At 46.1% G+C, this 24,573-nt stretch overlaps 1 protein-coding gene across 1 annotated transcript in view; it reads right to left on the bottom strand.

Annotated features, from left to right (window-relative positions):
- SCARA5 (scavenger receptor class A member 5) overlaps positions 1-24,573 on the bottom strand; it is a 136,902-nt gene that overhangs the window by 29,337 nt on the left and 82,992 nt on the right. Inside the window, exons 3-6 of the mRNA XM_004382184.2 lie at positions 18,310-18,984; positions 8,382-8,462; positions 7,051-7,149; positions 5,077-5,133 (exon numbers count right to left, since the gene is read on the bottom strand). Coding sequence (XP_004382241.1) covers positions 5,077-5,133; positions 7,051-7,149; positions 8,382-8,462; positions 18,310-18,984 — 912 coding nt within the window. The remainder of the gene's footprint in view (positions 1-5,076; positions 5,134-7,050; positions 7,150-8,381; positions 8,463-18,309; positions 18,985-24,573) is intronic.

Below are 24,573 nucleotides of genomic sequence, written 5' to 3' on the forward strand. Positions count from 1 at the left end.
AACTTACATCCTGCTTTGAATTCATGCTATGGGACTTAAACAAAACTAAATCCTTTACCTACCCCCCTAGTTGCAATACTATTTACTTTTTCTGCAAATAGACAATATTCTAGGGTAAAACAAATGCCTTTATGTTTTGAGATGTGTATATGTAACTTTTTTTTTTTTTTTTCCTGGTCAAACTCCCAATAGTCAAACATGGAGCTGAATGACTGATACTGCCCTTACCTGAAAAATCTTTACTTACCACCAAGCAGAAATCAGGAGATCTGGATTCTAGACCCAATTTGGCCACTGACCTAAGCCAGGTGACTTTGGTTCATCTTCAGTGAACTGGCAGGGTGGGGTTGGGATATGAGGGGAGTTGATCTAAGACTCCATGCAACTCTAAAATTCTATGACTCCAGATAAAAACATGGGTAAACAATTGTGAGATTTTGTTCTGAAAAATATTTTAATACTGACTCAAAACATGGCTCACTAGAAGTGTTCTGTGTAACGTACTCTTCAAAGGGAAGTCCCCAACTTCTTATTCTTTTCAAGTGAGGGGTGTCTGTTTTTCTCACCAATCCCTTTAATGGAGTAACATCTCCACCTTCTGGAACATTAGGTTTTTGCTGTTAAAAGTACACATTTAGGAGGTGTTGGTAAAGGCTCCATGTTGTTGTTGTTTCAAGTCGTTTCCTACTCATGATGACCACATGTGTGCAGAGTAGAACTACACTCCATAGAGTTTTCAAGGCTGTGACCTTTCAGAAGCAGATTGCTAGGCCTGTCTTCCAAGGCACCTCTGAGTGGGTTTGAACTGTCAACCTTCCCGGCTAGTAGCCAAGTGCTTAACTGTTTGTGTGACCCAGCAACTCCTAAAAGCTCCATTGCCTCAGGCAAAAACTGGGTTACCAGAAACCAGCCTGGTTAACAGCTCCTGCTCCACAGTATTCAGTTTTGGAGGAGGGTAGAGCTCTAGTGTTGAGAAATCCTTCTTCTCCTTCTTCCCATCCATTAAATCCTATGCTGGGGCTGCCCTTGCCCTGGGGAATGACTAAGAAACCCCCAGAAGTGGGCACTCAGTGTTAGTCAGCATTTCCACACTTTTATGAAAGATGATCCCTGGCTCCTTCCTCAGAGCCTCAGTCTCAGGGATACAGTTAATGCCTCTGGGACTGAAGATCCTTGGAAACATAACAGGAGGCTGAATATAGCTTGGTGTTGGCTTGGTCAGAGGCAGGTGAGGGAGTGGAGGCCGTGGGAAGGCAACCCCTGCCTTGGAACAGGAACAGACCCCAGCACGGAATCACTTCAGTGGTGCCTCTTCAGCCTGAGGCCCTGAAGTCAGTTTCTAGAGATACTGGTGGGAAAATCACCAAGAGTTTTCAGCAGGGCTTTGTTGAACCCCTGCTGAGAATTTGCATTTCTAACAAGTTCCCAGGCTCATGATGCTGGTTAGGGACAAATTCTGAGAACCACTAGTAGGTCAGTGGTTCTCAAAACATATTATACAAAAGAATCACCTGGGGATCTTGTTAAAATGTAGATTCTGATTCAGTATATCTGGGATGAAAATGCAAATTCTCAGCAGGGATTTTAACCAGAATGAACCCGTTTGAAGCCTTGGTTTTAAGGCATCCTAGAGAAGAAGCCCAATCCTACTCTCCAAGACCAGGGCCTACGCTCTCATTCCAGAATTAGGGAAGTCAGAGGCCTGAGTTTTTAGCTCCAGCTCTGTCATTGCCTAATAACTTGGGAAAGTCTGTTCTCCTCACTGGACCCCTGACGATGAGGAGATGGATGGATGACCTTCTAGTTTTGTTATTCTACAGTTCCTGTATCTATCCCATGTTCCTCCTCCTCCTCATGTTGCATAAAGCCCCGTCGACAGAGCTCTCTTTGCTGAGCCAGCTCATCTTCCAGTTCCATCACACACACAGACCATTTTTTGGGTCTTGTCAGGGGACAGGAAGGAAAAGCTTAGCACTTTGTGCAAGAGCTGTTGTCTGAGCTTTGGGCTCCAGTGAGGGTGTAACCTCTTCTGGGCAGGAAAGAAAGCCTTCAGTCCCTGAGGAACAGCCATCCAGAACTGACGTCAGTCTGTTGGTGTGCAGTCAGTAGGTTCCAAGGCCAAGTGGATTAGGTGCCCTTCCCCCCACTGCTCCCTACCCTATCCCTGGGGGAGCCCCACACTACTGTGCCTCTGGTTCCCCCTCCCCCACTGCCTGCCTTGCTCCCTGCCCCTAGCCTCCGGCACCAATCCAAGCACAGACCCAGCCAGCTCAGTCCAAGCAGCAAGGTAAACAGCCACAAAAGTATCCTTCACATTCATGGTGACTCTCACAAACAACCCCTGCCTTTCTCCAGGTTCTGCTACTCTCGGACTTACTCCTCTCAGGAACAGCTGCCAAAGACTTCCTGACAAGGACCCCTCTGGTATGCGGGCAGCATTTCTGATCTCTTTTCAAAGGTCATCTTTCCATAGTTCCTCCCTTCCTCCTCACCCCCATCAGGATTTATTTATTTCACAGAGCTAAATGTCACGATCCTTCTTAGCTACCTTGGCAGCATTCTGTCAGAAACCAGTCAACAGAGTAGAAGAAAGCAGCACTGCTAAAGCAACCTTTAACATCCAGCTCACTACAGATGTGACATAGATCTGTCACAGAAGTCATAAATAATATCCGACCTCCTTCATTTTCCTTCAAAACTCTTTCTTTTTGGCTCCCATCAGGGTCCACCAGATCTCCTCATCTGGCTAGTATACTCCCAATTAAGCCCTTGGCTGCTCTTGAAAGGGACTCTAAATAACACTAGAAAAACTGTGAAGAACATAAACTGCTTTGTAGATTATAACACTGAAGGTGAGGTGGGCATGAGGAGTCCAGGGTAAGCCAAGGAATTCCCATGGTTCTCCTCCTGTATTTCTATCACTTTAGTCTTCACAAAGTGCTGTCACATACATTTTCCTTATTTGATCCTTGTAACCACTGCCCTAGGGAAGGGAAGGGCAGAGGCATAGGAGGTGAGCTAAAGTGTCATAGCTGGAGTCTGAGATCTTGGGAAAGGGTCCTTTTCAGGAGGGAGGTCAGCTGGTTCAGGGCAGAAGCCAGCGAGAAGGGGGAAAGCAGACCCTTCAGTTGGGCTGGGCTGTGGAGAAGGAAAAGGGCCAGGCTTCTTATCTACTTTGGTCCTTACTACCCACCTCCTCACCCCACCCCACTTCTGCTGCTCAGCCCTACCGCACACTGGTCCTGCACTGACTGGGAGGAAAGTATCATTTTAAGGACCTACTAAAACCAAGGAGGATCACCCTTAGGGAAACCACCAGTCTGGGTTCCGCTTGTGAATCTCCAGTGGTATTTGTCCTTGAGTTTCTACAGCAAACCTAGAACGCAGGCCCTCTCTCCCCCGGCTGAGTCTCCGCAGAGCCAAGAGTGGAGCCCAGATGCCCCAGACGAGAATAATCTGCTTATGCTCGCACACAATGGCAGCATTTCAGAGTCCAACAATTACTACATGCTGGTATTTTTTGAAAGTTGGCTAGGAATATCAATTCAACCTTCTCCGGAAATCTCTCCAAGATTTTACACATTGCCCTTTGGGGGAAAAATAAACCTCAGAGAAGAGTGGTATAACTAGATAAGCTGGCTTCCCTTGTAAACATTTGAGAAAGGACTCTTGTCAGAAGGATGCCCCTTCTTATACTTAGTTGTCTGCCAAATAATGAGATCTCTAGCCTCACTGCTTGATTAGTAGCAAACGAGGAAAACAGAGTGGTACCATCTCTTACTGCAGGCTTCTCGATTCTCCTTTGTCTCTGCACTTTTCTCCATGAAAGCACCCATGGAAATAATACATTTTAATAAGTCAAAACCAAATAAACCAAACCCATTGCCGTCGAGTCGATTACGACTCATAGCAACCCTATAGGACAGAGTAGAACTACTCCATAGAGTTTCCAAGGAGTGCCTGGTAGATTCGAACTGCCGACCTTTTGGTTAGCAGCTGTAGCTCTTAACCACTGCACCACCAGGGTTTCCAAAATACCTGTTGCTGTTGAGTTGATTCTGACTCATAGCGCCCCTATAGGACAAAGTAGAACTGCCTCACAGGGTTTCCAGGGAGGGCTGGTGGATTCAAACTGCTTACCTTTTTGTTAGCAGCCAAGCTCTTAACCACTGTGCCACCAGGGCTCCATTAATAAGTAAGAGAATTTTAGCAAATCTCCGATGATTTTAAGAAAGTATGTCTGAATTGGGTATTATGCAGGGTAGTAATAACATTTATTGAATACTAACCAGGTGCCCAGGGACTGCAATAAGTGCTTTACATTGGATTAAGCATTTAATTATCACAATGACCCTTTGGACTTGGAACTCTTATTATCTTCGTTTCATAGATTACCAATACTGAGGCACAGAGACTACACAGATAGCTAGTGAGGCAGCCAGCAGGGAGCCTCGGCTGGCTGCCTCCAGATTCACCCACACAACCTCTAGGCTAACACCACATGTAGAAACAGTCTGTGCCCCAGAGCTGCAGAGCCTTGAGGTAGATAGGGAGGCTTCTATGATACTTGAACCCTGGCCCATGGCCAGGGGTGGATTACCCAATAAGCAAGGTAAGCACAGGCTTACTTGTGCTTACTTACACTAATCTATAGTGACCAATTTCACATTTTTTCACCTCATCAAAGATTCTGCTTCTAGGTATGGCTGGCATCTGTTTCTCTTCCAACCCCACAGCATCTTTCTACAGAATCAAAGCCCCTTTTCAAATTTACAATCCCTAACAGGGACGGATTACCCAGTAAGCAAGGTAAGCATGGCTTTATTTGTGCTTACTTACTAAACTATAGTGGACAGTTTCACATATTTCACATCAAAGATGTGAAAACCATGTGAAACTGTTCACTACAGACTAGTAAGCAAGCACAAGTAAGGGCATGCTTACCCTGCTTATTGGGTAATCCGCCCCTGCCTACAACCGCTCCAGTTTCCAGGCCCCTAATCTTGCGTGGCTGCTTGGGCAACAGCTACACCTGTGCTGACACAGTATCCAGGGACACCAACAGAATTTCCTTACTGGCATCCCCTGCTCTGTCTCCTCTCTCTCCTTTCTCTCCTTTTTGGCCTCGATCACCTGAAACAGAGGAGGAAAACTGGCATTAGAGATGGAAATAAAGGCTATTTGTGAATAAAATGTTATCTGCAAGAGACCTGCTGACCTAAGCCAAGGGGCACCCTCAGGCCAGAGCCAGCAGCTCTTGGGGGGCATGGCATGGCAGGGAAGATACAAGCATCACCAATTATGTTGCAGGTTCTGGTCACCTGGGGAAAGAGGAGGGGGCCCAGCTGAGAAAGTTTAATTCCCTCCTATATTAAAGCAGTGACGGGCAGCACCTACCAGCACAGACTAAGAGAACATGTGGTATTCAGCTAGAAGAAGAAAAAAGCGAAGATCTTCTTATTAAATAGTCAAGGTTTTAGAAACCCACACTGAAGCACAGTGAGGAAAAAAAAAAGGCTTCAATTGTCTAAGGAGCAAGACAGGTTATATGTCAGGCAGATCTCCCAGTGGTAGAGGCTATAAAACACGAGAGAGATTTTCCCAGGGAATTGTGGAATTTCCTTTATAGGAGATGGTTAAAAGAACAGAGCACTTTTCCTGGCTCGTTTCTCATCGTACAAAGAAGGAGAAGGCTCTGACACCACCCAATGGGCATTAAAATGAGCAGGGAATTCTATTCCAAGTACTTCCAGAAAGATAACTGCAAATCACATATTGTCCAGTGAAAAGACAACTCAGTAAGTTACAGGGCTGAATGCCTAGTGTAATCCAAGTTTTAAAAAAATAAAGGCAGATATGTACACATATATGCATATATGTATGTGCTTAGAAAAAGATCTGGCAGGATACACTCCAAAGTGTTTATAGTAGTTATTCCAAGGAGTAAGCGCTAAGGGGCAAAAGGGGAGGGAACTCTCATTTTTTACTTTACTCACTTCTGTACTATTTAATTTTCTTTCAACAAGCATTTACTGCTTTTATAATCTGTTTTAAAATCAATTTTTTAAAAAGTGCATCATGAAAGAAGGGAAAACCTCAGCGTGTTAATCACCAAGCAGAAAGTAGAATAAAATGTCCTAGAGATCCAAGACGAAGAGACCACTTTAGACAGCAGTATGTAAATGTAGGGAAGCTTATCTGAAAAGATGTTAGGAGGTCTAGACACTTTTGAAAGGAACATGAAAAGAGAGGGCCTATAAATTAGGTCCTCCTAAAAACGAGAAAGGAAGTTAAAGTTAAGGAAGTTACACATCAACAGGAAGAAAAAAATCAGAAGAAACATTGTCGGCAATGTAAACCTGAGAACTGAAGTTCAAAATACGTGGGAGGAAAAAAAAGAAGAATATTAGAGAATGTTAAGACTGTAGCAGTATTGGAGAGAAGGTAGGCTGTACTGGGTCTATCAGCCTGGAGTTGTGCCACCTGTGTTTTTCCTGCAAGCCCATTCTCCTGGCTTTCCCTGGTTACAATCCTGGGGTAAAACCAGTGGTGATGCTTCCTTGTATTTATGCAGTGCCTTAGACTTTACAAAGCATTTTCACATATATATGCCTCAATCCTTATGACAAGGAGCCCTGGTGGTACAAACAGTTAAGTGCTCAACTGTGAACCAAAGCCACCCAGCAGCTCCATGGGAAAAAAGACCTGGAGATCTGCTCCTGTAAAGATTACAGCCAAGAAAACCCTATGGGGCAGTTCTACTCTGTCACTTGGGGTCGCTATGAGTCGGAATCAACTTAAGGGATTGGAAACCTAACTACACCAACAACAATCCTCCCACCCCCATGATCTATGTTAAGTATTATGAAGATTTCTAGTTTTTAGATGAAGAAACTGATGCTTAAAGAGATGAAGTAGCTTGCCCAAAGGCACTCAGCTGGTCAGTGGAAGAGCCAGCATTAGAACCCCATCAACCTGTTCCAATGCCCAGGCTGTTTCCCAGGGGCTACCAGTGAGCAAGGCTGTGGGTACACGGAGATTCATTGTTACCTTTGAACCCACGCATGCCCATCGGTCCTGTGGCCCCCAGCATCCCATCATCGCCCTTTGGGCCAGGCAGTCCTGGGGTTCCTCTCTCCCCTGGCAGACCTGGGGAGAAAAGAGACAAATGGTGGAACCACAGACTCAGACAGGAAAAGACCTTAGAGTTGTCTTCTGGTTCAATGATATATCTCAACCACAGACTCTCCCATAACCTCTGCTTCCTGATTCTTCTGTCACTTAAGTTAAAGATGCAGTGTCAAAAAGGTCAGCTCAAACCTTCACCATCAGCACCTTTTATCCAGTTAGGCTCAGAGCCCCTCCCCCTGAAAGGTCTAACTCGATTGTGAGTGATAGTTGTGGTGCCAACCCTATTTGGGAGCTGTCCCTTCACATCTAGCTATGCAGGAGATTTAGATTCAGCAAACAATTTTTGAGCATTTTTTGTGTGCCAAGCATTGTTCTGGATGCTTTTCAAAAATTATTTAATCTTCACAACAAACTTTGAGGTCAATATTATTTCGTCTGTGCCACAGATGAGGAAACTGAGGCACAGAGAGGTTAAATAACCTGCCCAAGATCACACAGCAAAGGGTGTTAGAAACAGGATCTGAGGCCAGGTCTTCCTGAAGTGAAAGCTCAAGGTCAGTTGGCTTCATCATGCTGGATAAAAAGGGCTTACTGGTACTTACAGATAGGGGAGACGGTGAAGGTCACTAGTGAGTAGAAGGAAGATGTAAATGGCTCCAATCAGATTTAAGAAAAAAACCCAATAAGGTCCCTTGCACTCATTATTTTCCTAAACACAGGGACGTATAGCCAAGGGGAGTGAAGGCTGAGGAGGAGGGAGGGAGTTAGCAAGGTCAGTAGATGGGATGGATGGCCTGCTGCCTGAAGAGCCCCAGGGCTCCAGGCCAGGAGGAGACCTCATGGCCACAGGCCCACATTTCACTATGGAGAGCCAGAGTCAACAAATGCTTTCACTGAATAAGAGCACTGGGCTCCAAGAGGCCTCACCTAAGTCCATAGTTATCTCTGCAAAGCAGAGCACTCTTAATTAATTGACTAATTGTGTTTTTCTGCCTTGAATGTTAGTTGGTTTTCTTTGGCTTTCTTTTGAGATGTGGAGAAAACCTGTCCCTTAGTAGTTATTTCTTCAATGTTAAACTCAAATGGCTGGAGGAGGACCTCACAGAAGGGCTGACTGAATTATTTCTTTTCCCTCCTAAGATGGATCTATCTGTTCCAGAGTCCAAAGTTTTTGTTTCCATAGTATTCTGAATCTAGTGCAGGATATGCTTGTGGCTCCCAGCCCTTCCCATTCCTGGCATCCCCATTACCTCGAAGTCCAGGTAATCCAGGTATTCCAGGCTCGCCTCCCTTCCCTTCATCCCCCTGATCACCTTTGGGTCCCGGTGGTCCTGAAAGGGTTACAAATAGTACCAAGGTTAGGAGGTTGCTTTCTGGAATAGGAGGTCTGCAGAGGAAACAAAAATCCCTCTCTTAAGAGAGGAAGGGTTAGCATTATGCTGTGGAAACACATAGAACACCACCTAACCCAGTCTTGGGAGATCAGGGAAGGCTTCCTGGAAGAAGTAATATCCAAACTGAAGTCTAAGGATAGCTAGAAGATAGCCAAGGGGTGAAGAAGCCCTGGTGGTACAATGACTGCTAACTGAAAGGTTGGCTGTTTGAACGCACCCAGCTGCTCTGTGGGAAAAAGACCTGGCAAATTGCTTCTGTAAAGATTATAGCCAAGTAAGCCCTATGGGGTAGTTCTACTCCATCACATGGGGTCACTATGAGTCCGGAATCAACTCGACAGCACCCAGCAACAACAGTCTGAGGGAACAATCCCTATAAGGGCTTAAAGGTAAGAAACTGACATGTAAGATATGATGGGTTATGAAGCTGGGGGGCTCACTGGGGTTAGAAAGTAAAGGGTATTGAAGAGCAGGCCTAAATGTTGGACCTTACCCTGAGGGCACCAGAAGCCACAGGAAAGGTCTGAGAGAAGAACATGGTCAGATCTGCACATGAGAAAGACCACTCTGTCTGTGGTGTGGAAAATGGATTGGAATGAGGGGATAGGGGGGTCGGGTGGGGGGTAGGCCAGAAGCAGGAAGACCAGTGAGGAGGCTGCAATCCAAGTGAGAGATGATGGAGTCTGAATTAGGCAATGGTAGTCAGGAGGCAAGTAAGTGACCCATTCAAAAGCTGTAGCCAGAACTTGGCTAAACATTGGTGAAGGCGAGTAAGGAGGCCAGGATAATGTTCCGATTTCTGGCTTGAGTACCTGGATGGAAGACTGGGGTTCTCATTGCTCCTGAGTGGGGCCTTTGTGGTGTAGAAGGTGTTTTAGCATACATGATTTTATTTAGTCCCCACAACACCATATGTTGAAATTACTTGTCTGAGGTCACACAGTTAACTAACAAGTGAATGAGATACTATTTCAACCCAGGTCTGTCTGGGCCCAGGCCACTCTGCCACACCTACCAAGCTAGACGGTTCGCTATTCCCAGAACACGCTGTACCTTCTGGCCACTGCACCACTGCACCTGCTGTGCCCATGCCTGTGAGCTGGGGAGCCCTTTCTGTCGGTCTTCTACCACCACCCACCACCTGAGACCTGCTCATTGCCACCTTCATCACGGTGAAAACGTCTCTGACAGATTATTCCTACTGAAGTGGGCACAATCTGTTTGAACTCATGCACTCTGTACCACTTGACATGTATCTCACTCTGCCTCACCCTGTAGTCATAGGTGTAGGTGTACTCTCTTTCTTAACAAAATTGCCAGCTCCCTGGAACAAGGACTACAAGCACTTGGCTGCTAAATGAAAGGTTGGAGGTTCGAGCCCACCCAGAAGTTCCTCAGAAGAAAGGCCTGGCAATCTACTTCTGAAAAATCAGCACTGAAAACCCTATGGAGCACAGTGGTACAGTGGCACACATGGGGTCACCATCAGGGTCAACTTGACAGCAACCTGTTTTTCTTTTCATCTGCTCTGAAGAACCAGAATCCAAATTCTCGACTCTTGATTCTACTTGTCAAGTTGCCTTGTGAGAGAAAAAAAAGGATCAAGAAAAATGCCAAAACTGTATAGTCACAGCATAGCAATAATGTCTCACAATAAATATTAGATGAATGAACAACTATATGAGATCAGAGGGGGTTAAGACATAAAAAACAACCATGCAGCCAAGATCGAGATGTACTGATACATTCCAAAAATTGGCACTGTCCTCAGACCCTAACCAAAGTTGACAGCTGTTTTATAATTCCACGGCACAGTCACAGAGAAAAGTAATCAACAATTTTAAAATTCACAAATTATATAAATCATTTAAGGAGGACTAGGGTTTGTAGCCATTGTCCTCTTTTCTGTAAAGAAAAGCAAAGTAAGACTGGCCATACTCATCCCAGGTCTTGGAAGACAGGATTGAGGCTCAGGATCTGTTTGGAACAACCTAAGATTACACAACAAATGAAAGCCATCATTAACAAATGAGCTTCACAACTTTCATTCCAGCAATAATCTACTAGGGTCAAGCTTGCAGAAAATGTAACCAAGAAAGGTGCCTACATCTCTGCATCCAGTCAAGCTCTGCGGCTAGACTAGAACTCCCCATTGGTGCACCTACCCCCTTCTCACACTTCACTCACCCCCTCAAGCCCTTTCCATAGGGCACCCAGTGCTTCAGGAATTGAGCTGGTTATGGATGCAATGGATCTCACACTTCCACTTCTTCTATTTGTGTTGATGGGAGTGAGACTCCGTGTATGGATCCTTCCAGGAATAATTCTCAAAAAGGGAGAATGCTAACAGTGGAATGACTTGAATGGAACTTCAAGTGCTAGGGAAGAACTTCAGGGTGCAGAGATAATTTGGGGGGTTGGGGTGGAGCATCTTGGGTTCAGATCCTGGTTCTATAAAATGGAGGTAAAAATTCCTTCCTCAAGCAGTGGTTAAAAAACAAACAAACAAACAAAAACAAAAACCCAAACCTCCTGCCGTCGAGTCAATTGCAACTCATAGCAACCCTATAGGACAGAGTAGAACCGCCCCATAGGGTTTCCAAGGAACAGCTGGTAGATTTGAACTGCCAGCCTTTTGGTTAGTAGCAATAGCTCACCATAGCTCTTAACCACTGCACCACCAGGGCTCCAAGCAGTGGCAGTGAGGAGTTAATGGATTAAATGACATACTGGATGTAAAAAAGAGCTTTGTAAACCTTTGAGTGTTAAGGCCATTCCTGACCCATTTCTACCTTACTTTTCATCAGAGCTACTATAAGATTACTACTTGTGATTCTTTTAAAGTGCCAGGCTAGGATTGGTCATCTGGGAAAAGGCAGGTCTAAAAAAAAATTTTTTACACATTGATACAACTTTAAAAAACACAATAAGCAGTTTGTAAGGAGGGCTTTGCCCAAGACAAGCCCGTTGATGTCGAATTGATTTTGACTCATGGCAACCCCATGTGTTACAGAGTAGAACTATTCCATAGGGTTTTCTAGGCTGTAATCTTTATGGAAGCAGATCACTAGGCCTTTCTTCTGTGGTGCCACTGGGTGTGTTCAAACCATCAACCTTTAGGTTAGTAGTTGAGCACAAACTGTTTGTACCACCCAGGGACCTCATTGTGAGGGCCTTCATTAGGGATTAAATGGGAAAAAGTCAGAATGAACAGGAAGGTGGATGCTGGTTTCCAAGCTTTACTCTCATCCTTAGGGAGGGCTGGCCCAGAAGAATCAAAAGAGCCTAACATTTTGGCCAGTCTGAGTGTCATGAGGCCAGGCTGACTGGTGCTCTGGGGACTAAACGCTTCTTATAATCATTGTAATGCACTCTTGGATCTGACTTTTCATAATGTTTATCAGGATTGTTGTTTTCTCAGGCTAGAAATCTTGAGGCCATCTTTGATTCCTCCCTTTCCTTTGTCCCCCGCCCCACACCCTATTATCCATGGAGGCTTGTCAGCGATTCCCTTGTCATGTCTCTACCTCCTTCCTCACTGCCACCTCAGCAGGGTCCTTACTGCCTCGCTTCTGGCCTTTACGAGGTCCTCTTTGTCTTTGGTCTCCCTTTCCAACTCATTGTGTGCGTTGTTGTCTGATCAATCTCTCCAAAACATCAAACCACCAAATGAGCTCAGAGCCTTCCACAGCCCCTCACTGCATGACAGGCCACAGTCCTCTCTTGTCAGACACCCCTGCAAATCATGCTTAACCTGAGCCCTCCTACAAACTTACTGGTTGATGTTTCCTGGCACAAATTCTTCTCCACCTCAGCAAAAAGGTTCTCCTTATAGTGTTTCCAAACATGAGCTAAATCCTTTCCTTTCTATGAGTCCAGTCTAACTAAGGCCTGCTGCCCCAGCCCTTGTGCTCATCTTCATGTTCCCCTTCTGATCTCTTAGGGCACCACCAATACAGCCCTGAAATCTCAGCTCTGGAAGGAGCCTCAGAGATCATTGTGCCCCATCCCACTTGCCGGGTGCTGCCACCCGCCTTGGACTGTGATTACCAAGAAGGACAGGCCTACCTGTAGGGCTGGAGTCTAGCTCTGTGGCCCTGTGCCTCACACGGCACTTGGCACACAGGAGGGATTTAAAGAATGGCATCTGGGTGATAGTACAAGTTGTTATGGTATCAGTTCCTCCCACTCATACCCAGCTAAGCTTTTTCACTTCTCGTCCTTCCCATCGCTTGAGCAGGCCAGAGCATGGATAGAGAATGGAACAAGCAGGAACAGGGTCCACTCCCTGAAGGTGCCCTATTTCTCCTCAACAGTGGAAATAGCTCCAGCGCCCCCTCCATCACTTCCTGTCCACTGTGCCAGATTCTCTTTCCTGGTCTGCCTCCCTCAGAGCTCAGAGGGCCTGGGGAGAAGAAGGAGGGGGAGAGAACCATTCCTGGCCTGTGCCCAGATTCCCCTCTCAGAGCCCCCATCAGAGCCCATTCACCAGCCTTGCCCATACCCCCACGCCCTCCCAGTGCAGGTCTGCCCCTGCCTGGGATGCCTGAAAGATGCTCCAGCTGAAAGCATCTTCTGAATAGAACTAAAGATATGTGACTGAACATTTGGGAGAAATACAAGAGTTTTTCTGGGGTCCAGCCAACAGGGAGGGAACAACAATGCTCTTGTGTTTTCCCAGGATCCTGGAACAAGTGATGGGGTCAGGGAATCTGCCTGCACTGGAATCAGGGGAGTGACCCGCCAAGAACAAATGATCATGACAGCTGATGAACCAGGCCTGAAGCTAGCCCAACAGGGACCAAACTCAACGTAAACACTACCCTCAGGGCCATACTAATCCCAGGTGGCTGACAGAGGTGGAGTCCCTCAAGTAATTGCTCTGGGACAGACTCTCTACTTCCATTTCATGGATGTCACAGGGCCTTGAGCTCTCCTTAGCCATTACCTTTGCAGTTTTGAGAGCTCCTCACTTTCATCATTCAAGGCATTCCCTCCACGGCCCTGAGAATATGGACGGGGCAGGGATTACCAGCCCCATTTCACAGCTGAGGAGACTCGGGCCCAAAAAGGTACCATGATTGCCCCATCCATGGTCTCCTGCCTCCAAGGCCAGCATGCTTTTCTCTGAGCCTTAAAGGGCAAAGGGGGTAGTGGGCACAGCTGGGGTGCCACTGTTAATGTTCTCAGCACAATCTCCACGCCCTTCCCAGCAGAGAGTCAAGTATGGAAGATGAAATCACGGAGCAAGATACAAACCAACCAGGGGCTCTCTGCCCAGTCTGTGCTTCATGATCCTTAAAAAGATCTGCTGCCATTGGGTCGATTCCAACTCCTAGTGACCCTATAGGATAGAGTAGAACTGCCCCATAGGGTTTTTAAGGCTGTAATCTTTACAGAAGCAGACTGCCACATCTTTCTCCTGTGGAGCAGCTGGTGGGTTCCAATCACTGACCTTTTGTTTAGCAGCTGAGCTCTTAACCACTGTGCCACCAGGGTTCCTTCACAAGCCTTAGTGAAGTAGAAACACTATTTTACATCCATTTGCAGAGATACTTACAACTGCCAATGGATCCCTCTTAACTAGAGGCTATAGTCCAACTTTTGAGCCCTGGAATCCAAGGCCCTACGCTATTATTCCATCCCTTTGTAAATATTTGTCGAACTGGGCTTTCTACTCTCTTGCATGGTGTTTTTTCCTCAAAAAAACAGTCCACAGATAAATTTGGTTTGAAAGCATGTTCTCATGAATCAAGAGATGTTTGCTCTAGCCCTAGCTGTGCCCTGACTCAGTATTTGACTTGGGCAAGTCATTTCCCTTCTCTGGGCTTCAGGGTCCTCAATTGCAAAACAGGAAGACTGGACTAGAAGACTTCAGAGATCTATTACCACTCAAATTCTATGATTCTGTAAAACCTCCAGTGTAGCAAACAGTGCTATCTGCATCACCTAGGAAGTTCCACCTTTAGACCTTTGCTCACGCCTTTCCCCCCTCCTGGCATGCCTCCCCTCTCTATCTTTTCCTCCGTCCTCGTGTGCCTTCCCTCCCTGATTATCTAATTTCTCTGCTCTTTAAAAAGCCACAGACAGATTTCAACAGACCTGACTGAAGCTGAAAATCCAAAGCAGAAAACACCATTGTGGAAGTACACAAAAGACAAACTAGAGACAAAACTTACAGAAAATTGTATAATAAAGTGAGAGAACGAAAACCATGTTGGGGTCAGATTCAAGAATAATATAAATAAGCTCATATTTGAAAAATATGCTTAGTTAAGTATTTGTGGATTCTGAGCCAGGAAAGGGAAGAGGGAGGGAGGGTGTGTGTGTGTGCGTGTGTGCGTGTGTGTGTGTGTGTGCGTGTGTGCATGTGTGTGTGTGTGTGTGTGTGTGTGTGTGTGTGTGTTTAAGGACCTTAAGAGAGGAATTTGACAAAGCTAAGGCAAAAACGCCATTTCAGACAGCAGTATGTAAATATAGGAAAGTTTATCCAGTAAAACACTCCTTCTCCAAAAGTTGAATGGTAATTACAATCAGGTATGTTAAATGGAAGCCTCTTTAATAATACAAATCAGGTACCTAGCAACCATGAGACAGGGAGGTGGGAAAAGGAGATATAAGATGCAGTGGTAATACTGCGAGTTAGAGGGGCCGAGTGGTGCTCAACTGTAAAAAGCCAGGAGTCCATCATGAAATCAAAGCTTAAAGATTGGAAGGCAGGCCTACGCAGGACAGAGATGAAACTTTAGTTTAAAGGAAGAGTGAGAAACTAAGAACCAAATAAAGACTACAGAGATTCCACTGGAAGAACCTGCCAAATGCGTGACCCAAAGCAGTTTCAGTTAGAGGCATGGAAAGTAGACTTAGAAATTAAAGAGCTAGCAAGTCAAAGTTCAGTGGAGCCCAGGAGGACACATTAGCAGAAAGCATGGTGATGCTCAAAAGCTCAAAAGTCTGGTCTAGAGACATCTGTTGACTGGAAGAGGAAGGAAAAGGAGAGTGTCTGGGAAGGACTGACTCTGAATGCAAGAATGGAGTCCAAGGGACTATGCTTTCTTCTCTCTACATCAATTGCTTCTCACTTTGGGAAGCAGGATAATACAGTGACGAGAACATGGATTTCTCAGTCAGACAGACCAGCTTTTGGATCTTGACTTTGCTGCTTGCCAACTGCACAAAAAACAGTGGTGAAGTTATTTAACCTCTTGTGCTTCAGGTTTCTCATCTGTAAAATGGGGACAATAAATAATACATTTTTAACAGCATGTGAGGATTAGCTGTCCCTAACATCTATTTAGAGGATAAATGTCTACAAAATGTAGACACGGTAGGTCATAATTCAGTGAAGCTACTATTATTAACAAATATCTGAACAGACTGCTATAGGCAGGGGAGGTCAAGGAAAAGAGAAGATGGGGAAGGCTAAGATCTCAGGGGCATGGATTTTGAAGAGACCTACTACCATCCTTCGAATTTTGAGATGTGAAAGGTCAAAGTGACCCAGGACAAGAAAACCAGGCTGGGCAGGGGAAGATTTTGATTGTCCAATTTCAAGATTTAACAGTTATTCGATGAACATTTACTGAGTCCCTATTATGGGTATTGCATCATTAGGTCCTGGGGGATGCAGTGATTAATATATCAGTATGGACTGTGGGGTAGTAGAATGAGCACCAGGCTTTGGAATTAAAAATTCTGATTTAGTCATTGAACTGTACACTTTAAGGAATGAATTTTATGGTATATAAATTATACCTCATTCAAGCTGTTTTGGGTTGGATCATTACCAGCTGTGTGCCCTTGAGTAAGCCAGATAGCCTCTCCGAGACTCAGTTTTCTCCTACAGGAATTCTACCCCTCCCTCAATAGTAAAACTTGCTTAAACCAACCTCACAGGTTGTCATGAGGACCTACTTTAAAACAAAATAATGTATGCGAAAGTGCTCTGTAAACCAGGAGAAAAAAAAAAAAAAACCCCGTTGCCGTCGAATCAATTCCGACTCATAGCAACCCTACAGAACAGAGTAGAACTGCCCTGTAGGGTTTCCAAGGAGCACCTGGTGGATTCCAACTGCCGATCTTTTGCTTAGCAGCCATAGCTCTTAACCACTACACCACCAGGGTCTCCATGTAAACTAGAAAGTACTATACAAATGGAAAGCCCCATCATTACTACTTTTTGCTCTGGTAAATGTGGATGCTCAGAGAAAAGAGATTGCAGTAATCTAGGAGGTCAGAAGGGTTTCTTGGCAGAGATGGGTTTGAGTTAGATGTTGAAGGATCAGTGGGATTTGGATAGGTGATGAGGAAGGGGAAGAAGGAGGGCATTCCAGCTGGGAGGAACAGCTTGAGTAAAGGTATAGCAGTGGGAATGGCTTGCTATACTTCCAGGGCAGTGGGAAGATGTGTCCCACTGGACCAGACCATTCATACAAGGCTGTGCCTTGTTTGGCCCACAGAGTAAAACAGTTAAAAAATTTCCATAAAATTCTTTGTTTCTGCCTTCTCTTGAAAAATGGGAAGACCTTGTCAACCTGGGCCCACATTCCAGCCTGGCAAAAATCGGCTGGAGCTGAGTAGTGGCTGCTCCACAGATTTCCATAGACCCTACCATGACCCTGACATCTAGGTCACTTTACTTATTTACACGTCTCAATGGGCTCTTTCAGACAATTCTGTTTGCAACCCTGGCTTAGGCGAACAGAGAAAGAAAAGGCAGGAAAGCCAGGATAGGAAAGTGATGGAAAGCATACTAGCTTTGGAAGCAGAAAGGCCGGGGTCCAAATCCTGGTTCCATCATTTCCTAGCCCCGTGACTGTGGGCAAGTTATTTAAGCTTTCTGAATCTCAGCGCACTCATGAATAAAATGGGGACAACACTACTACCTCACAGAGCTGTTTTTAAAAGACATTGTATTTAAATGCTTGGTAGAGAACCTGACACACAGTAAGTGCTCAAAATGGTATTATTGTTATTGCTGACTATCAGGCTAAGGGGTTTTTAATGAATCTGGCAGACCTCGGGGAGCCATGGTGGGTTTTGAGTAGGGGAGTGATGTGGGAAAAGGGCATTTCACAAAGATGCCTCTGACAGTGATGTGCAGAATGGGCTGTAGCAGGAAGGGATAGGCAAGGGGACAGGGGTCAGGGTAGAAGGGAGGGAAGTAGGACCTATAAGCTCTAATACTTGAGGAGCCCAGGGAAAGAGTACATATAGAGACCTACATATTTTTGCCATTATATTTATGAGTTATAAATCAAGCTAATGAATTATTTAATAAAATATTTTCTTTTACTGGATGAATAGATCTTCAAAATACCCTAGGAGGCCAAGAACTCCTTAGAGTTCCACCAGTGGAACATGACAATACTGGAGGAGCCTCTTCCAGTTCCCCACCTGAGCCTGCAGCCTCACTCCCTTCCTTACCCCTGTATCCCCAAATTCTTGGATGCTCAAGCCAGCATATCCAAGCTCTGCCTATTCTGCTCCCATTAACCACCCTTGGCCTCTTCTCATGCTTAGGGGTGTGGAAACTGGGTGTGCTCTTGCCCTAGGGATGATTTACCCAGGGGAGAGGCCTGTGTGGGCCCTGGAACTGGGCACAGGGCCATTTGTGCAGAAAACTTACAGCAAGACTTAAAAGAGGGGTATGGGCTTCCAATGGTAAGTCCACTTGACATTTTGACCCCTGGGCCCTTGGGGAGGGGCAGCAGGGGAGAGGCCTGGGCAGGGTCCCCTCTTGCAGAGAGGTTTAAGGCTGGGCTCAGGTGGGCCAGGAGAGTACCTTTCACGAGGGAGATGTTCCTCAGCGCAATGGAGTGCTCCCAGTCCTTGAGGCGCAGATCCTCGGTCACGGCGTTGAGCATAGCCAGCTCCTGCTTGAGCTGCAGCTCCATGTCCATGTGCACTAGCCGCATGCGGCGTGTATCCTCGCTGGCGTTGCTCACCAGCACCTGCAAGTCCTGCAGCCGCGTGTGGTGGAGGGCCACGTCATAGGACAGGCTGTGGTTGAGTCCGCGCAGCGCACCGCCCACGTCGGCTAGCTCCTCGCCCAGGAGGCCCATCCTGCGTGCCAGCCCGTCAAGCAGGCCCGCGTGGCGCCTCAGCAGCAGTTGGCTGCTGTTGCTCTCCACCTGCAGCTGGTAGAGCTCCAGCTGTGCCGCGTCGCTCTGCTGGCCCGTGTGGTCGCGCAGCAGGGCCACAGCCTGCTCCGTCTGCGCCGCCTGCACGTGCAGCCCCCACAGCATGCCCTCCAGCCGCCGCACGACCCCCGCCAGCGCCAGCAGCGAGTCCGAGTGGTTCTGCAGCGCGTCCTGCGCCTTCCACACGTGCTCGGTCAGGTCCACCTGCAGCGGAGCCTGCAGCAGCCGCAGCTGCAAGTCCCGGAAACTCTCGTTCAGCTGGTTCACGTTTAGAGTTAGCGCCTTCAGGTCATCTGGGGAGCTCCGGGGCCTGGACACTGCAGAGGAGAAAGAGAAGAGGTGAGCACTGCTGGAAACGTTCCCTGGCCTCACGAGGCAGGCTTGGCCTACAGTCTGGTATGCAGTAGGTGCTCAATTAATGATGATAGCTGAATGAAAAGTAGAGGTGGCTAACATTACTTGAATGCTTCTGTGTATCCCAGGTACTGTGCCAAGTCAGTGGTCCCCAAATTTGTCTGTACATTAGAATCACCTGGGGAGGTGTCCCATCTGCAGAAATTGTGATTTAATTGGTCTGTGATGTGATCTGAGCTTTAGAATTTTTAAAAGATCTGGAGGTAATTCTATGGTGCAGACAAGTTTGGGAACCACTATACTAATATAACCATTATGTTAGGTATTTAACAGAACCACACAAAATTGCCATTTTTGCATGTTGAAAATGTCTAACAGCAGCAATTTCATGTGGTTCAACTTAATATATGGTGTTTTGTTGTCCTCTTAACTATAGGAGGGCGGTACCATTATTAACCCCTTTTACAGTTAGAAATGTTAAAGTTGCCCAAGGTAGCATAGCAAGTAAGCCATGAGCCGGGATTCAAACACAGATGGCTTAATCCAGAGCCCAAGTGCTTTTCCACAAGTCTGCCTAAAGGAATGCCAGCAACAGACAACAGCCAGGCTCAAGGCAGAAAGTGTTTATTTTATAGCCGCCTGCTCAGTTCAGGGTCCCATTCCCTGCCAGCTCACATGCCACAGCAAGGACCCCTCTGGACCTGTGAAGACTGCTTTCACATTGATATCCTCCTTTCTCTGCATCCTCCAAAACTCCTAAATCCCCTCTTTGCTTTCTCAGCAAACAACCCATCCCAGTGGCTTCTTATTCTTTCCTCTTGGAGAGGTTTCCTTTTGTTTGTTATGAGAGGTTATTTCACAATACTAATGGGAGGGGACTTGTATCTTAATAATTATAATCTGTGTGTGTCTGTACCTGTTCTCCCAGTGTCTTCTGGGAATTCGTGTAGTGCACTGACTCAGGTACACTGCAAACCCTGGTGCTAGTATTTTCTAGGGCATGCTTGTTGTCTGTTAGCTGTATACTGTCCACAGCTTTACCCACTTTGGTCTGCACATTAGAGAAATGGAAATTAGTAGTGGGGATGGGGCAGAGAAGGAGGCAAGGCCAATGAGGCATGGAGGGAATCCTGCCTTGGAAACCTTGGAGCCAAGAGAACCAGGAAACTTGGTACACAGCTTGTTCAAACAATGAGAAAATTTGGACAGGAAAGTTTTCTTCTAGAACCTCAAGTTGGGAAGGGGGAAAATAGGTTGTGGGGGTACTTGGGCCATGTGAAGACCATCCTTCATTGATGCTTCTGAAAGCACAACACATTTGTGGTGGCTACTCAGAGGAGATAAGTCATTTCAGATTAGATTCAGAGGTGCATAGAGCTGGATGGGGCCTTGGAGTCCCACCTCAACTTCTCCCCTAACCCAGCACTTTGTTGCTGTTGCTGTTATTAGCTGCCATGGAGTCAGCCCCTGACTCATAGCAACCTCATGCACAATGGGATCAGACGTGGTGATCCATAGGGTTTGTTTTTGCTTTTTGGTTGTAAAGAACAAAAATTTATTTTCTCACACTTCTAGAGGCTAGAAGTCCAAACCAGGCTCTTGGCCAGGTTGATTCTTTCTGTGGGGCCTCTCTCCTAGTTTCTGGTGTCGGTCAGTAATCCTGGGCATTCTGGGCTTGTAAATGACATTGATTTGAATTTTGTTGATCGCATTGCTGTGGATTGAATTGTGTCCCCCAAAAATATGTGTTGTAAATCCTAATCTCTATGTCTACGGCAGAGCCCTGGTGGCATAGTGGTTAAGAGCTCAGCTGCTAACCAAAAGGTCAGCAGTTCGAATCCAGTAGTTGCTCCTTGGAAACCCTATGGGGCAGTTCTACTCTGTCCTATAGGGTCGCTATGAGTGAGAATTGACTTGACAACAACGTGTTTGGGTTTTTTTTTTTTTTTTTTTAATGCCTGTTCGAGCCCTGGTGGCATAGTGGTTAACAGCTCTGCTGCTAACCAAAAGGCTGGCAGTTCAAATCCACCAGCTGCTCCTTGGAAACCCTATGGGGACAGTTCTACTGTGTCCTGTAGAGTGGCTATGAGTCGGAATTGACTCAACGGCAATGCGTAATGCATAATGGTTATAATCCCACTTGGGAATGAGTTGTCTTTGTTATGTTAATGAGGCAGGATTATGTAGGGTGTATCTTGAGTGAATCTCTTTTGAGATATAAAAGATTAAACAAGCAAGAAGAAGCAGAGAAGGGGTAAGATAGATACCAAGATACATGGAGATCTCCAAGGGACCTAAAAGCAGAAGCTGAAGAGACAAGGACCTTCCTTCAGAGCCAACAGAGAGAGAAAGCCTTCCCCTAGAGCGGGCCCTGTGAATGCAGACTTCTAGCCTCCTAAACTGAGAAAATAAATTTCTGTTTGTTAAAGCCACCCACTTGTGGTATTTCTGTTATAGCAGCACTAGATGACTAAGACAGGCACTAATATCCTTGCTGATCAGGGTACAAAAGAAAAATGCTTAATTCCATTGTCTGCCTTCCCCCAGTGTGTGTCTCTGTGTCTATTCTGCTCTTTTTATAACTCAGAAGTGATTAGGACCCACCCTACTCTGGTATGACCTCATTAGCATAACAACAGAAACATCCTATTTCCAAACAGGATCACATCCACAGATACAGGAGCCAGGGCTTTAATACACATTTGGGGGCGGGGGGGGGAGGGTGGGGGACAGTGATCCATAGGGCTTTCATCAGAAGTAGATCACCAAGACTTTCTTCCTAGTCCATCTTAGTTTAGAAACTATGCTGAAATTTGTTCAGCATCATAGCAATACACAAGCCTCCACTAACAGATGGCTGGTAGCTGTGCTTGAGGTACATTGGCCAGGAATCGAACCTGGGTCTCCTGCATGGAAAACAAGAATTTTAACCTAGCACTTTAATCTCCAAGAAAATCGCCCTGCCAAGTTATCATCCACCTCTGCTTATACCCCTCCCTCCACCTTCTGTTAGTTCTAACTATTAGAACATTCCACACTCTGTTCATAGTTGAAATTTGTCTCTCTGTAGTTTCTTTCTGTGGGGGCAGTGGTGGTTGGTAGAATTCTTGCCTTCTATGCAGGAACCTGGGCTCGATTCCTGGCGAGTACGCCTTATGCACAGCCACTGCCTGTTTGTCAGCAGAGACTTGCGTATTGCTATGATGTTGAACAACAAGCTTCCAGAATAAGATGAACTAGGAAGAAAGGCCTAGTATTTACTTCTGAAAGTCAGTCAGTGAAAACTCTATGAATCACAATGGTCCAATCCACAGCTGATCATGGGATGGAACAGGACTGGGCAGCATCTCATTCCATTGTACATGGGTTGCCATGAGTTGAGGCTGACTCGAAGGCAGCAAACAACGTTTCTTTCTATCCACTGATTCTACCCCTTGGGGTCATATGTTGTTGTTGTTGTTGTTGTTGTGTGCCATCAAGTCGACTCCAAGCTAGTGAAATGTTTTTGCCACAAGAATTGTGAAGACAGTTATCCCATCCTTATTAAGTCTTTTCTGGTTTGAAACCTGCAGTTCCTTTATCTATTTTTCTTGCAACTAGATTCTAAGCCTTCATATACCCTGGCTACCCTCTTTTGTACAAACTCCAGTTTGGCAACATCCCTTTAAAGAATGGTACTTGATCTAAATGTGATTTTCCAAGGTGCAGACAGACTGCGCAAAGTACGGTAGAAGGATCACCTCCTTCATTCTGGGCATGAAACTCCTACTAATACGGTCAAAACTGAGCCCAGTTTAGCTTCATCAGGGCTTTGCACATCTTAGCTGTTGAGTTGCATCTAGTCAGGCTTCGGTGAACTGGACATTTTCCCAGTTTTACAAATGAAGAGACTGAGGTCAGGAGAGTGTAAATGATCTGCTGATGACATGCCTCCCTACTCCTGGTCTAGTAGTTCACTCCACAGCATCACTCTGGAAGAATAACTGAAGAGTTGTCAATAAAAGTAAAGGCTCTGGGGGAAAATGAATTCATAATCCAATTACAGCCCAGGTAACCACAGGAACTGTCTGATTAAGAAATCAGCGTAGGCCAGAATTTTATTATAAAACCAGTGTGTTTGTCCAATATTCAACCCAGATTGATTGACAAGTATTAGAGATGGGGCAGTTAGAAAACAGAAAGCCTGATATTTTATTGTCAGTCTCTTCTCATGGGGTCCTTTGAAGCTCAAAAAGATACCGCAGCTCTCTGAGATTTTAAATTCTGGTTTTAAAATAGGGTGAGGTGCAATGGATCGCTTTTATATGGCCTTTCTCACCATGGTCTTATAACTTCCAGCAAATGACTAAGTGGGATTATGCAAATGAAGGGCTTGTGGCCCACCAAGGGGGTTGGACAGCTTACTAATAATGCAAATAAAGTTCATGGCACCCTTGTGTGGGTAGGACCATGCAAATAAATTGTATGGAACAAGGGGATTGGTCAGTTTTGCCATCCTGCTAGGCTTAAAATGAGCCATCCCAGAGGTGGAGAGGAGGGACCACTAACACCAAAAAGAAGAGAAAGAAGTGGTGTGTGTCGTTTGGACCCAGGGTCCCGGCACTGAGAACCTCCTGGACCCAGGAAACAGACAGAGAGAGCTGTGACAGCAGAGACAGTACAAGACGGTGAGAAGCGGTGGCAGAGAAATGGCAGCAGGAAAACCAGGAGACCGTCCTATGGAGCAAAGTGGTTCCAGTGCATGTGCCAACCCACGGAGCAAGAAAGCTGAGTGCCTTCAGGCAGGTGGCTTACTGGCGGAGTGGCGTATCTCTGGGCATTTACTGGTAGAGCTAAAGAGCTTTGTAACACTTGTCCCAGCAGGGCCAAGCGCCAGAGAGAGGCCTGCCTGCCAGTGCAGCTGAGAAGAGGCTGTCCTGATTGAAGAACTGTATCCTGAGTTGTTCCTGAACCTGAACTGTAACCTGTTACTTCCCTAATGAACCCCATAACTGTTAATATGATCTGTGAATTCTGTGTGGCCATTGCAACGAATTATCAAACCTAGCAGAGAAGTAGAGAGTGCCGTGGGAGGGAGGGCTGAAATCAGAACTGGTAAAAAGACTGGAGAGAGTGGATATGTCTGACCTCTGCCTCACAGGAGTCAGCCTTGGGCTGTTGATCTTGATTCTCTTTCCCCCTTGTGAAGTTAGAGGAGGTCAGATGCCACCACGCCACCACTCCACCATTCTTACATAGAGATTGTGTGTGACTAAGAGAACATAGTATAGCTTACTTGATTTAAATCACAGGTCTGATTTAAGGCCACATATGCCCAGGGCCTGCCAGAAGCAAAACTGAAAAATAAACTATTTCCCTTCCTCCCACTCTTTTCCTGGCTCCCATTGCTCCCTCCTTTCCTCTTCAGGTGGTCCCCATGTGTCCTGGGCCCTGTGCCCTTGGAGGCCCCTGGCCCTGCCCATCAGCCACCTCCTCTCAGAACCTGCCAGCTCTGGGACCCCTCCTCTCTGTCTGAGAAACTGGTGACTGAAACTTGGCCCACACTGTGATGG

The sequence above is a fragment of the Trichechus manatus genome, unplaced genomic scaffold (assembly GCF_000243295.1).
Source record: "Trichechus manatus latirostris isolate Lorelei unplaced genomic scaffold, TriManLat1.0 scaffold00091, whole genome shotgun sequence".
NCBI lineage: Eukaryota > Metazoa > Chordata > Mammalia > Sirenia > Trichechidae > Trichechus > Trichechus manatus.